Here is a 14,112-nt window from a genome sequence, read left to right on the forward strand (position 1 = left end):
TTCACTGGAAGAGGAATTCACAGAAATCTGTCTCTAATGTTTGTAATTCTAGGAGTGTATTAAATAGAGTGAGCTTGTGATTTTGGATGCCCAATCACAAAAAGCACTTAGCAACTGCCATTGTGTATCCCTGATTTTAGTGTCACTATGAGTATACAATATGACATAAATAAGTGCTTTAAGGCTTAAAATAATTGTAATTCTAGCTGAATTCAGAATTCTGTTACAGCATAACACCTGCGTTATTTGTTACTTTATTGCAGTGCTTAAATTCAGAGGGCAAAAACGTTTCCTTGAGTTCTTTGTTCAACTTTTGCACAAAGTCCTGAATGAAGAGAAGTTTCAGTGTGTTCTGGAGTGGGCAGAGGGTGTTGAAGATGACTTGAAAAGGTAGATCTCTGTTACAGTAGTAGTGAAAAACTATTACTTATGCTCATGAGAGTCACAGTTACGAAAGAAAGTAAGTTTTACCCATCAGAAGACCCATCAGGAGTACATTCCATGACTCCTAGTCTGCAGAAGTTCCATGAACACAGGGGATTACACAGCTATTATTATAGGGTGATAGCATAGCTTGGGAGCGTATGATGGGTTAAACCAAAAGCAAACTGATCAGTGCCTACTATAGTGTAAAAAAAATCTATGGAGAAAAGATAAATGGAGCCAAATTGTAGACACTTACCTGAGAGGATCCCATTTTTTAAAGCACAACAGTATTTCTAAAATATGAAAGGCAAATAATCAGTGAAAATGAGATGTATATTTTAGAGAACAGAAACTGTGGTTACAAGAGACAATAGGATGTGAGGAAATTTTTTGCAAAATTCTGTAGTATAATTTGGCTAATGAAGAAAACATTTTATTTTCCTAGGCATTAGGAAGGTGATATAGTTGTTTCTCACAAATTCAGATTTCTATAATAAACCTTGAAAATTAACACTTCCTGTTTTCTGAAGAGGATGAGGGAAACAAAGTCTTTTGAATTTAAAACTGCAAATGAAATAGGAATTATGTGATGTTCTCTATATGTTCCCAAAGATATCCTTTTAGTATGAAACAAGTTTAACATGATGATTATGATGATGATGATTTTAAAAATATTTTTTATTAGGAGGAACAAGAACTTCCTCGGTGCTGAGGGAATTTCAACACAAGCAAGATCTCTCACTCTGCGAGAAAGCACACGTGCTGCAGGAGTTCAGAAAGTGAGTTTCATTTTTAAGGAGTTGTGTGTTTTTACTGGATAGCAATACCATAAGAACAAAATTAATTTTCAAAAATTGTCTCATAAAAATCTCATCTAGAGATGTCCACAGTTCCTAAAATTTGGAATACAAACTCTAGTCCTCAGCTGACCTCTGTACTCCTAAAACCAGGAAGAAAAGCTGGTGTGGGATTCATCTGAAAGACCCATTATGAGAATTTGAGATGAGTCAGAATAAGGCATTCCAAAATCAGAAGAAACTTGCCTTTCCTTACTCCCTTGAAAATAATATGGTGGTAATAGGAAATGTCTTGGGTACCGTCACATTCAGAAAAGTAGATCAGCTCAGCTCTTTTTGTACCATACGTACTTAAACTTTTTTGTGAGTAGTTGTTCATGGTTAACTCCTTGTGCAATGTTATAATTGCACAGTAAAGGCTTTTTGTTCAGAATTAATTTAAAATAAGTTTTTACTTTTACTGGAAGATACAAATAACATTAATGGATTTGTATTATTTTGGAGGTAGAGTTTTCTCCCTCGTAATCCTCTACTAATGTTGAAATACTGCTAGCATCTGAGATAGATTAGGAAAAGAGTTTTTCTATCTCAGTTTTTGCATTGCAAAGTTTTACTGTTTATAATATTAGGAGAAGAACTATCCTCATTTCTGTGATGAAAACGCTGGTATATGAAGCAAAATATTTAGAGACCTGGCTGGCTTCTTTGTGTCACACATTTGATGTGTACTTTCCAGAAAAATGGTGAAGTTTTCTGGAATTTTTAAGTACTTATTTTGCAGTCTTATTTGGCAACTATTTCCAGGATTTTTTTTTTAATGTTCTGTTCCTACGTAAGCCAAACTGCTCTATAACTAAAATAATTGATAATGTAGGTATAAATAATTTTTGAAGTATATTTAAGATTTTAATGCAAGATTTTTTTTTTTAAAGGGAAAGAATATCTCACCTCCAAAGAAACCAAAGGCATCACCTTTAAAGAAACCAACAAAAAAAGATGTGGCTAAGAAAGGACCTCTCAGAGAGTATTTAATGAAAAATCCAGATGCAATGAATTCTCCAGAAACACAAAAGTAAATGAACACAGTTGTCAGGCTCATATACAGAAAAAAGTATTTTGACTGAAATTTAGTTTACAATTAAGTGTGTATTTTAATTTTTGTATTTTTGTATAATTTTTGTATCAAAGAGACTAATTTCTACACAGTCTTCTCATTTTTCTGATAGAGTTTAGTATAAAATTAGTTTCCAGTCAAGGAAACAAAATCTATTGCATTTCTGTTTAATAGCTGTTAACGATTTCAAGTCTTTGTATTGATAATCAAAGATTGTATTTCAGTTGTGTTAGCTTAAGCATATTGATTTACACTGATAATATGTGTATTATAATGCTTTTCAAACTATGTTGGGGAGCTTATCTGATACAAAGTTAGTAAAAATTTGTATTATTAAAAAAATATTTAATAATACTAGTAGTAATAGTTTCAGAATGATTTTTGTGGTCCTTGTGCTAGTCTTTTTGGACCATCTGTTCTGTAGCTTCCAGAAAATTGTTTTTTGATTAAAAAAAAAAAAAAATTGTTCACCTCTTCTTTTAGCAGATATTTGTTTATATTTGGTTAACTTGCCAATAACATTACCTTCTGACCTAGAAGAATGTGTAGTATTCATAACTTGGTCCTTTTGTCTCACTATTTCAGTAACTAGCAAATAGGAAACTATAAATATTTGCATATAAGCAATCATGTAACTGATTCTGGAAGTGTATTAAATAACCTAAAAAATGTTTATATATAATCTTCTAAATATTTACCTAAACCATCCAAAACTGTTATTATTCCTCCTTGACAGAAAAAACCCTCCCTTACTTAAAATGCTTTTCTGGCTTTCAGCAGAGGAGGGGATGTTAAACCCATCTTGGGTTTTTGTAAGCTACTCTTTTGTGCCTTGCATAGTACTAATGTCGTATAATATAATCAAAATTTTATGTGGTATACTATTCTGCCCACATTATAAAGGTGAAAAACAAGCAGAAAAATAATTTAGATTAATAAAGGAATCCGTTTACAGTTAATTAAAAAAAAATATTTGGTTTGAATATAGCATTGAATGTTTGTGAAGTAATACAGAATTTTTTCATCTCTCAGGGAAACTTTAAAAAATTTTGGCTGGAAATTAAAGTCAGGCATCTAGATTTGAAATACTATGTTCTCTTCATACTGGAGGTGCTTAACTACCAAAGCAAAGCAATAAAAAACAAACAAAAAAACCCCAAAAAAAACCCCCAAAAAACAAAACCAGATTTATAGTATAATAGAAGACTCTCCTGAATTGACTTTATTGACTTTGAAGCACATTGTATTTGCTATAATAATCTGTACAATTCAATGACAAATAACTTCAAAATGATCTAAACGTTTTAAAGTACAAAGGCAAATATCTTATAGAAGCTGGTAAAATATAAAATAGGATTTATTGTGTGTTAAGTGCTCTTAAAGAGGGAAAGCACAGTTGCTTTTCTTGATTAAAGCAAAAGTCTTTTATTTAGAAATATGTCATATGCTTATGTGCTTATATGTATAAATCTGGGGATATGCAATGGAATATCTGTATATCTTTACCAGGACATTTTTTTCTAGAGCTTCAAGAAAACAGAGTTTCATTTTTTGCTACTTCATATGTTTTGGTTTAGGGGCAAGGATAAGTTGAAGAAATTAGCTCATCAAACTTTAGTGATGTTGCTGAGTAAATATGTAACCCGAAATCAGTTTTGCCAAATGTGTCTTGAAGAGATGCCCTGGAGGTCTCAGATGAATAGCTATCTGGCGGTTGCACACTATCACCTATTTAAAAAGAACCTGGAAGAGCAGTTCAATATTGGAATCAGTGGTTCACAGCATCTGGACAGGTACATCTTACTGCACTATCAGTGATTGCAATTAATAGAGATGATTGTGTTACTGCTGTTACTGCAGCCAGATCTGAGTCACAATATTCATATGAATAATTCAGCTTTCAAATAGAAATTACTTGTTACTATGTAAAAAATGTTGCTTTTCATCCTGTGGACATCAGTCACAGTTTTGGTTGCTAACTTCATTGGTGAGATGAAGACTTTGAAATATGCTATATTAATTTATTTTTTGTTTCCTTATAACATTTGGCTATCATTCATTATTTCTTATTCCTACAGCTTCTGGAAAGGAATCACTTCTGAGAAAATTGAATTTTGTGTATGTATATAAAAATTCATTTTGATACTGTATGTGGACTTTTTTTGTGTTTCCTTCTCTTCCTCCCATTCTGCAGTTACAATATTTTGGATCCTGAGATATTCTCATTAAACAATTCTGGCACTGTACTGGCAAGAGAAGCTGTAGAGGATAACATTGGAAAACCAACTCCTTCTCTCCTTGAAAAGTCAGAAGTGACTGAAACCCAAACCTGTAAGAATTTTTATTGGTGCACAACTGAAATCACTTTCAACATAACTTGTTGTTTCTCTTGATTTCTGTCTGTCTTGACCTCCATCATTAGTAGTCCACATCACCTTTGGAAAAACAGTAAATCACGCCAAGCTAATAGAAGACCTTTCTAGATTTCAATTGTCCTCTATATTTTTTTGGCATACCTAGTGTAACAGAAGTCACAGTAAGTGATGTGGCATAGCTAATAATTCAGACCAATCTATTAATAAATATATTAAATTTTATCCTATAATTTATTAATAAGTTCATAAGTTTAAAAAAAATAATGATACTAGCTTTAGATTTGCAGATACCACACTACCTACACATATTAAATTGATAATGTTCTGAATTATTCTGAATGCATTTACAATTTATTTTAGTTTCTGAGGGTTTGTAATTGGTTGGTAGTTTTCTTTACATTTCCTAGCAGGTCAAAATTTTCCTGGGTCATTCTGTAAGTAGTTTTTAATGTTAAAGACTGAAGTTTATTACTATCTTTCAAATTTTAAGTAGAATTTAATTTTCCTTCTCTACTGCTTTTTCCACAGTGTTTCTCTGTGTCAGAAGCTACCTCAGGAGCAATTTATTTTCTACCACTTTTATTTAATTTCTCTGTCTTTCACATTTTACATTTATTTTTATTCTAGCTATTTTTAGTCTATGAGGTTTCAGCAGGAGCCAAAAGGCTCCTTTCTGTGGGTAATTGTGAAATGCAGGCCTTATCTTTCCTCAGATGCCAATGGTAGTGTACAAGTCAGTACAAAGGCTGCATAAGCACCAGAAGTTCAACAAGTAATCACAGGCCAGGTGTTTTCAATAGTTCTTCAGGGGCACATTCTTGCCACAGTAATAAAGATCAAAATTCTCCTGTCTTTCCATGTAGGACTTCCTTAGGTAAAATGAGCTGTCCTCTTTGCCTTCTCCAAGGAGGTGTGGCAAAAACTAGCACTTGAATTCACTGGTTCTCTTTGCACAGCCTACTTTTACATAAACACCTTTGCCTTGATGCTTACCAGTCACTGAGACCCACTGAAATTGGCTGAAACCTGATAAAAGTCCTCTTCACTATCTCCTAGCATTTGCAACAGTTATGATTAAAAGAATTACATAAAATGTGCAGTTTGCCATAGAGTTCAAATACTATATAGCTTGGAATTAGCCTCTGCCTGAAACCTACAGTTCAGATATTACCAGATTCCACTACCATGAACCTTTGCCTTTCCTCTTGGAGGATATTTGGTGTGAATAAAATAAGGAAGGAATTCTACACATACCACAGAATTGGTCAGAAATCCTCCTTTCTTCCTAACATTTCCTTTAAGGGGTTTGTGTTTAAAAAAAGTTCTTTCAAACTTGCCAAGAGTTATCTTGTCATGGCGATTTCTTCCTAGAACTTAAATGAGGATTGTGTTTGACTTTGAGGCTGAAAGCTGTTTGGTACCCATTATATTTTACTCAAACCTATTTTCATCCCTGCCTCTCCCAGTTCCAAAGTAAAATCATCTTGTATTTTAAATATCATAACCTTACAAACATGATAAGCTTAACATTGGCATTTCCTAACATTTAAGTATTTAGCTGCCGCAGGAAAATCCTAGATTACTTTTTTTTTTTCTTTTTTTTCTTGAGAACTTCAACTCAATTTTAATGAGTGAACTTTTTGGTTTCAGTTACAGGTAAATCTCCTAAAACCAGAAATAAACAGAGTCGAACTACTCAAAGTCAAACAGCAATGACCCCTGAAGAACAGGATGAGTTTCCATCAAATACCATTTTACTGAAGCATTTTACAAGCATCTTCTTGCATTTGAAAAGAGCAGTGGTAAGATGTGGTTGGTTTCTTATTAAACTATATATTACGAAGCATTAGTAATTAATGCATTAAATCTGTCTTGCAATACTTAGTTCTTTTTAAATGAAAATACCTCAGAAAATTAAAAAAAAAATCACTGCTTAAAAGTAATGTTTTCTCATCTTCTGAAAAGTATCCAAGCACATGTATGAAATGTCAGACATATCACCTATCATAATATATATTTCTATGAAATATACAATAATTTATATAATTGTTCTATTTCTCGTTCCACCTTTGTAACTTTCTTTCTGACATTTGTTAATTCTTTCTGAAAATACATTCAGATTTAACTTTCTCTTTACAGGTCTTAGTGAATCTCACACTAGAAACAGGAGAACCTGTGGTTGAAGGGAAATGCAGACTAGCTACTCTTCCCATAAAACTTTCTAAACCCAAGCAGAAATACATATAGGTGGTGTGAATTATTTTTTATTTCTTATTCTCACACCAAAGCCTAGAAATAAATTCAATTATAAATTAGTCCTTCTATGAAAAGATAAAAATTAAGGTTCTGTAATGCCTAGACTATAATTCTGAAAAATTACTTATGCCTAAGTTTTTCAGTAAAAGAATGACGCTTTTAATTTCTGCCTTTTCAAGGTATAATTATGCTTTGAATGGTTTACACAGGTACTTGCTCACCGTGGTGGCCACTGGACATTGCTTCAAAATGCTTGTCGAGAGCTTTGGAACTATACTCAAGAATTTCAATTGATTGCTAACCAGTCACATTCCCATATGGATGCATTTCCCATCACCTGGGATTTTCTTTGCAACACCATCTGGTTGCCGTTTTATTTTGCATCAGACACGATCATTGATATGATAATTGACCTACAAGCAAGCAGTTCTCTTAAGGTAAAAATTATTTTTATTAAGACAACTCTTGATTACCACATTTTCACTAGAGTGAATTTTCTCTTTCTTGCATTATATTTTGGTATCTTCAAGTTTTTCTCTGTAACAAGTTTTTTAGATAATTACAGTACTTTCTATCTCTGTAATTGATTTGTCCTAAAAACGCATTTGAAAATAACAGGTATAATAATGTTTCTTTACTGTAGATTGTGGATCACGAAGGCAACTTTTGCATTCCCAGCTGTTTAGGAGGTATTGTGGATGAGAATGGTGGTTCTAGTCTTCATCCCCAGCCTCCCCTGGATGATGTGAACGTGGTTGACCTGAGATGGATATGTAATCTGATTCTCAAAACAATTGAATTGTTATATCAAATGAAGAAGTGGGAAGCACTGGTGCACATAGCTGTACAATTTAACATACTTACACAGTAAGTTATACCAGCTATAATAAAAACTAAAAAAGTTAACTTTATATAGTTTAATATACCATTATATTTCTTAATTACTATGCTTTGTTTTTTTTCTCCAGTGAGAGGTTCACAGAGCAAGTGAGTCCACTGCTGGTGTACGCTCAGAGGCAGCTGCTGGAGAGGATACAGCAGTTCTGTGGCTCAAACAGCCATGAAACTCATTTCACAAAATATCTGTCTGATGATGCACAAAAGGTGAAATGCAAATTTCTTTTCGGGGTGCTGACTCTTAATGTGAGCTAAATGTGGAGAAGCACTTTCACTGATTAGCTTAATATGCTCTCTTATGTGTTCCCAAATTTCAGTTATAACAAATTAATGAGCCTAATTGATTGAAGTGCATGAAAAGGCTTGTATGACATGAGGTGAGCAGCAGGTTACCTGGAGGACATTTCTTCCAGGCACAACATACCCATTCCATATTATAAGCCTAAATCTAATTTAATGTTATTTCTTGATGCCCCTCTTTTAACCTTAAAATATTTATCTGGATATTGTTTTGTTTTTGCATTGGAACACTGTTCCAAATTTAATAAAATTGAGTTAAACTGAACACGGACAATGCCAATTAAAAAATTTTTAAAAACTTGATTACCACCAAAAAACCCCATAGCAGCTCAGTAAGTTCCTCTCATTAAAAACCATGGCTCTATATATTTACTTAACAGTGCCACTTGGAAACTTTTCATTGAATTAGCTATTAGAAATTAGAGTTTTCAAAATTTTTTTAATGTAAAGTTTATTTCTAAGAAGTTTTGCTGAAGTCAGTCTCACTGTGGATATTTTTAGGATGTTTCTATCACTAAAGTAGAGAGAGGACTTGAAGGAGAGGAGAGGGAAGTGGGATTTGGAGTACCAAAGAGGTTTGTTCTGAACATGAACATGGGGTTCAGGAGCCACTGCCTTGCCTAGAGACAGCACAGTGGTGCCCAGGGCGTGCAGGGACTCTGAAGGCACCCATGGCTCACAAGGGCAGCTGAGGAGCTCTGTGTTCTCTGTTTACTGCTGACTGTCTCTGGCCCAGCCATTCTAACATGGTCCTTTGTCAATAAAAGGGCACCATAGCAAACCCCTTCATAGTGCCAATAACTGAGCTATGGAAAAGTAATCGTGGTTTTGAAAGACTGCTTACATATTAAAGACTAGTGTTAGCTACTAGTAATAAGAGTTTCAGGTAAGAGATTTGGAGTTTACGGTTACATTTCATAAATCAGTGTCATTCAGAGAGTCTAGAACTAGTTCTGTTGGTCCTTCTGCTTCTGAAGTGGTGTAACTACATTAGCAAAATAAAAAAATCTGTTGTGGATTAGTCCTTTATAGAAGTCTGGAAGTTTGCTTCTCTGCCAGAGTTAGGCTGCTGTTGTTACTTGCTTAGAGCTATTCTGTATCTCCCTACGAAGCATTCCATTGTGTTTCCCAGGCAACATGTTCTTTAGGCATGCTTAGGGGACAGGCTCTGTGCAAGCATGCATTCATCTGGAGAAAAAAAAATGGAATATTTGCAGACCATCAAGGAGTTGCTAATAATTATGGCAAATATAAAATAAGAGACAAGTTTAGTGCAGTAACTTCGAAACACTTATATCCAATATTAAGGTGTGAATGTTTCGCCTATTGGTGACAGGAGTACTAGTTATGGGCCACTGGTGTTTTTCTTAATTATTCCTCTTTTTATTTTGTCATATAACTGAGTATATAGATATTTAGCTGTAAGAACCAAATGTTGATTTTTCTTAATATTACTCAGTTCTCATGAAAAAAATCCTGCTTTTTAGATGAGATGCAGAAACTACATAGGGTACAAATTACAGCTGCCTATTGCTCGTTCTGTCAGTGAAGGAGTTTTTCCTGGATGCTTTTTCAATCCTCCAACAAACAATGATTCTACAGGTCAGAGCACAATTCAGTATTGTGTGTTCTTTTTTCTCCCAGAGTCTAGTCTTTGTTTCATACTGATTTTTTTTTTAAATTCTGTTTCCTTTACTTATCATAGCCTTCCACTTCTCCTACAATTTGTCTTTTATTATAAATGGAGCTTTGTCTTCAAATTCTTGTTCTTGATATTTTGGATGGATTGTAATGTTGTCAAGAGCTTTCAAAATATATTCAGACTATGTCTGAAAGCAGAGAAAAGCAGGTGCCAGGTAACCTATTGCCTGTGAGGCAGTGTGGTGATCTTGGTCTAGCTTTCTTTTGTTATTTTTGGATATCCAGTAATATGCCCATAAGTTAGTGTGAATCAGCACTGTTATTGACAGAATTAATGTTTCTGGTGGTTAATAATTTACTTTGATCATAAAGTAACAGTAAAAAAGGGGAATATTTTAATATACTTTTGTTTTAAAGTTGTGATAAATGTTCAAATATGTTTTACAGGGTGATTTATTAAAAATATTTATACATTACAATTTTTTTCTCCATAATTATTAATTCCTTTTAGATCACAATCAAGCAAAAGCCCTCGTTTGTGTACCTCTTGATGTGAATGATACACTGAAATGTTTTAAAGAAACTCTAGAAAAATTTAAATATCAAAGCAGAGCACTGAGACACAGCAGGAAACTACTTTCATTGTTTCTTGCACATACACAGGGTGAGTGATTCATTGAAGTGTTTTGCCCTTAATGAAGTGTATATGCAGTTAAAATAGCAAAGAGTGAAAGGAACAGATTTTTCTAAATTCAAGTTTTAGTTACTGACAATTAGAAAAAATACAGAATATGAAGTTAAATTTGAAGTTCTGTAAGCACAAGCTCTAAGCCTTATTTCCCATGATTTGTCTAATAGTTGGATTATTTTTTTTTTATGTAGCTGTGTCACCTGTCTGTCTGCAGCCATACCTCCGCCATAGGATTGACTGGTAGATCTTTCCAAGTTTGTTTTCAGTAACAGAGCACATACCTATTAGTTATACTGACCAATGAATTATGTCCAATGAGTTTGATTAGGAGACACACAGAATTAGAACATAAGAAACCAAATGGAAATAGGGAACACAGTAATTGTATATTTGTTTGATTAACATGGTTTTGAAATATTTGGGGTCCTAGAAATAGTATAATAGTTTTCCAAACTGATCATGTAAATCACTTTTCTAATCTAGAAAACACTGGAAGAGCAATCAGCAGTCATATATCTTCAAGGAGAAAGCTGAAATTTAGCGTGGTAGATGAAGTGATATTTCTACCGACACCATGTGACCTTTCTCAAGAAAAATATTATTTCTCCAGTATGGTTGAGAGTAGACCAATACCAAAGTCAAAGCTTTCAGTAATTGTCTCTTCATATGAACAAACAATAGGTAATTTTTTTCATAGATTTCTGCTTACAGATCAAAAGTAACAACATTCTGCCTATCTGTGTTTATATATGTTTATTCCATTGTTATTTTTCTTCTGTCAGACAGCTGTAGTTGACTGAAGGCTGGTTTCCAGAAATGTACAACCTTCTTCCTCTTGATTGAGAAAATCTGCATTGGATCATAAAAAAGCCACTAGTTGGTTCATAATTGCTGTGGTTATCTCATTTTATGAAAAAGCATTGTTTCAGTAGTGTTATGCTAATTAATCTCCAATTCAGAATTTGATATAATGTTTGGCAGATCGATTTTAATTTCATGACAGTTCTTTTTCCTAGCAAACAGATTTTAGATTCTGTGCATTTGGATATCTGATCTAGTTACTTGGCTTCCATCTTACGTTCTGGTATGGCTTTACTGACACAGTCACAGCTCCTCACTACTACCTGTTTTTGCTGTATGGCTCAACAGGCCAAGTGTAGTAGGTCAACAAATGCTCTAAAGTGGTTTTACTCACAGAACGGGTTCCAAAAATGAGTCTGTGAGAATACTGCTGTGCTGTATGCAGGCAGTTGCTTAGCAGGGCAAATGATCTGCTTTACAGTTTATCTTCTGAACAGGAAGAAAATTGAGAGCTCTGAAAAAGCAAAAATACAAAAGATTATGTAAACAGGTCCATAGATCTTATTTTTGCTTTCAAAGTTAGTTGAAATAAGAAATGGTACATTCAAATGTAAAATATCCAAGACCAATAATTAAAAAAAAATATTTGTGCATTGAAATACATGTGAATTCATGTCTACTCATGCCAAATGTGTTCAAGGCTCAGTAACCATTTTAATGATATGACAATGTCATTTTTTTTAATTGATTAAAAATAAATTACAGGAATCCTTGAAATGAATAACCAAAGAGACCTCAAGGTACAGGCTCTACATGAACTTGGAAATCTTCACTTTTATGCTGGAAATAAAAGGTACATAGTTATTGGATTAAAAAAGAGCACAATTTCATTTTTTTAATTGTCAGTCCTATACCTCTCAACCATCTTGTAAATTCTTGTGCTGTCTACTAGTCCATGTAACTTCCTTCATTTAACTTACTCTTAGCTATATTTTGAGTGGGCTTTTTCCTATACATTGTTTATTTTTCTTAGCTCTACCTAATTGCCATTTAGCAAATTTATGATATATTTTGATGTTTTTAAGAAGTAATGTCTATGGCTTGATAATTTAATTTGAGTCCCAGTAAGTCTCTTGACCAGGAATAGTATATCTTTTTTTGTGTTGTAGAAACTGTATTTCGGTTTTTGACCCAATCAGAATTAGTTAAATCTCAGGCAATAAAGGAAAAATGAAGCAAGTCTTATCTTCCACTTCGGAAAATGTCAGCAATATGATGATATTTTTTATGTTACAGAGCTGCTTTTAAATACTGGTGTCAATCCCTTGATGAAACACTCGACATTGCAGATGCTCTTAACACCTGGCAAGAATTAAGTTTTCCAAAGGATGCTAGAGACTGCTTTGCAGTTGGAATATCAACTGAAATGAGTCAGAAATTTCTTTCTCAGGCTGGAGCTTGGGGATGTTTACATGCAGCAGTCCTAGTGGCTAAGATAGCTCAGTAAGTATCTTACCCATATATGTATTTCTATTGTATTTTAAACAAACTGCCCATCAAAGATATGAGGCAACTTCAAATTAATTAAAAAATAATAATGAATTGTTATAAAAAGGACTCATCAAAAGCAGAGTAAGTTTTCCTTTTGGGGAGAAATTTGCTTCTTTGGAGAATATTGTTTTTTCCCTTTTCTAGAGTGTTCATCTTTGATCATAAATGCAGCTGTATGTTATATGGAGAGATCATTAAAAGAAAACAAAATGATAAATAAGTCGTAAGTGCAAGGATTTTACAGTCATATTGATTTTCAATCAAAATATCACATTTCCCAAGTTACTGCACATATTAAATATTAATGTATCTTGAGGTCAGATTTACTGCCTAAAGTACTAGTTTTCTGGTGAATTAGAACTAAATGAAATTTGAATTACTGTATAAAAATCTACTATCAATAAATATTTACATCCACTACTCTTTGACTGTTGGTAAAACACTGTGAATGTAATTCTGGGCTGTTCCTCAATGTATTGTACAAAATATAAATCTAGAAGTACCTAAGACAGCATTAAACAACCTTAGAAACACTGTAACAGTGAAAGGGCAGAGTTTCATCCTTGAGTAAATTGACTTACCTGTGAAGCAGGTTGTATTAATAGCACTGAAGAATACCTATCTAAAAGCCAAGGTGGCTTTGCAAGTACTAGCATGGGTATTTCAGGATGAACTGGCATTGCCACACTTAGAATTAGCACCCAAAAGGAAAAGGAGTGAGTTTAACTTGATTACTTGATTTAACTTTAACTTCTAATTCTGAACTGTGGTTCAGTCTCAGGTCCATTTAGGTGAGACCAAGTCCCTAGCAGCTTTTACAGGTGTTTGTGGCACCTATTTGCTGCACTGGATGCTATCCCTTTGCTGCTAATTCAGATCCTGGCAGGATTTGGAGGGAGCTGTCCTCCTGGCTTCTCCCTCAGGTGGTTCTTTTGTGTTTAGACCTGACTTGAACTGTTAAACATCTTTCTCTTGATTTGCTCTTTCTACAGCAACTTAGTCATAGGCTGTAAAATGCAGATTAAAGGATTCTAATATTGAAGTAAAGATTTCTAGGATTGTTTATCATAGTACTAGCCTGCTACCAGGATGGTTTAATGCTCTGGTGAGGTACTGTGTGGGAATCATTGCATTTAGCTAGACACCTGCCATGTTAAACGCCATGTGGTATCTTAGGCTTCCTGTATGGAAAGAAATACACTTTAAAGTGTGAGTTGCTTAATCTGCTTTATCTATTTAGTTTTGCATGAGTTGGAGTTTGCA

The 14,112-nt window shown here is 33.7% G+C and overlaps 1 protein-coding gene across 8 annotated transcripts in view; it reads left to right on the forward strand.

Annotated features, from left to right (window-relative positions):
• Positions 1–14,112, forward strand: part of CFAP54 (cilia and flagella associated protein 54) — a 103,001-nt gene that overhangs the window by 48,987 nt on the left and 39,902 nt on the right. For all 8 annotated transcript variants that reach the window (XR_012053494.1, XM_030261807.4, XM_072923234.1 and 5 more), the window contains 14 exons: positions 264–390; positions 1,112–1,205; positions 2,156–2,295; positions 3,915–4,130; positions 4,532–4,668; positions 6,363–6,514; positions 7,178–7,405; positions 7,612–7,835; positions 7,937–8,072; positions 9,653–9,767; positions 10,318–10,470; positions 10,981–11,178; positions 12,064–12,151; positions 12,595–12,801. Coding sequence is in view for 7 of the 8 variants with exons in the window: in XM_030261807.4 (XP_030117667.4) it covers positions 264–390; positions 1,112–1,205; positions 2,156–2,295; positions 3,915–4,130; positions 4,532–4,668; positions 6,363–6,514; positions 7,178–7,405; positions 7,612–7,835; positions 7,937–8,072; positions 9,653–9,767; positions 10,318–10,470; positions 10,981–11,178; positions 12,064–12,151; positions 12,595–12,801 (2,215 nt within the window). In the remaining variant the exon portion in view is untranslated. The remainder of the gene's footprint in view (positions 1–263; positions 391–1,111; positions 1,206–2,155; positions 2,296–3,914; positions 4,131–4,531; positions 4,669–6,362; positions 6,515–7,177; positions 7,406–7,611; positions 7,836–7,936; positions 8,073–9,652; positions 9,768–10,317; positions 10,471–10,980; positions 11,179–12,063; positions 12,152–12,594; positions 12,802–14,112) is intronic.

This window comes from Taeniopygia guttata, chromosome 1A, assembly GCF_048771995.1.
Source record: "Taeniopygia guttata chromosome 1A, bTaeGut7.mat, whole genome shotgun sequence".
In the NCBI taxonomy this organism is placed as follows: domain Eukaryota; kingdom Metazoa; phylum Chordata; class Aves; order Passeriformes; family Estrildidae; genus Taeniopygia; species Taeniopygia guttata.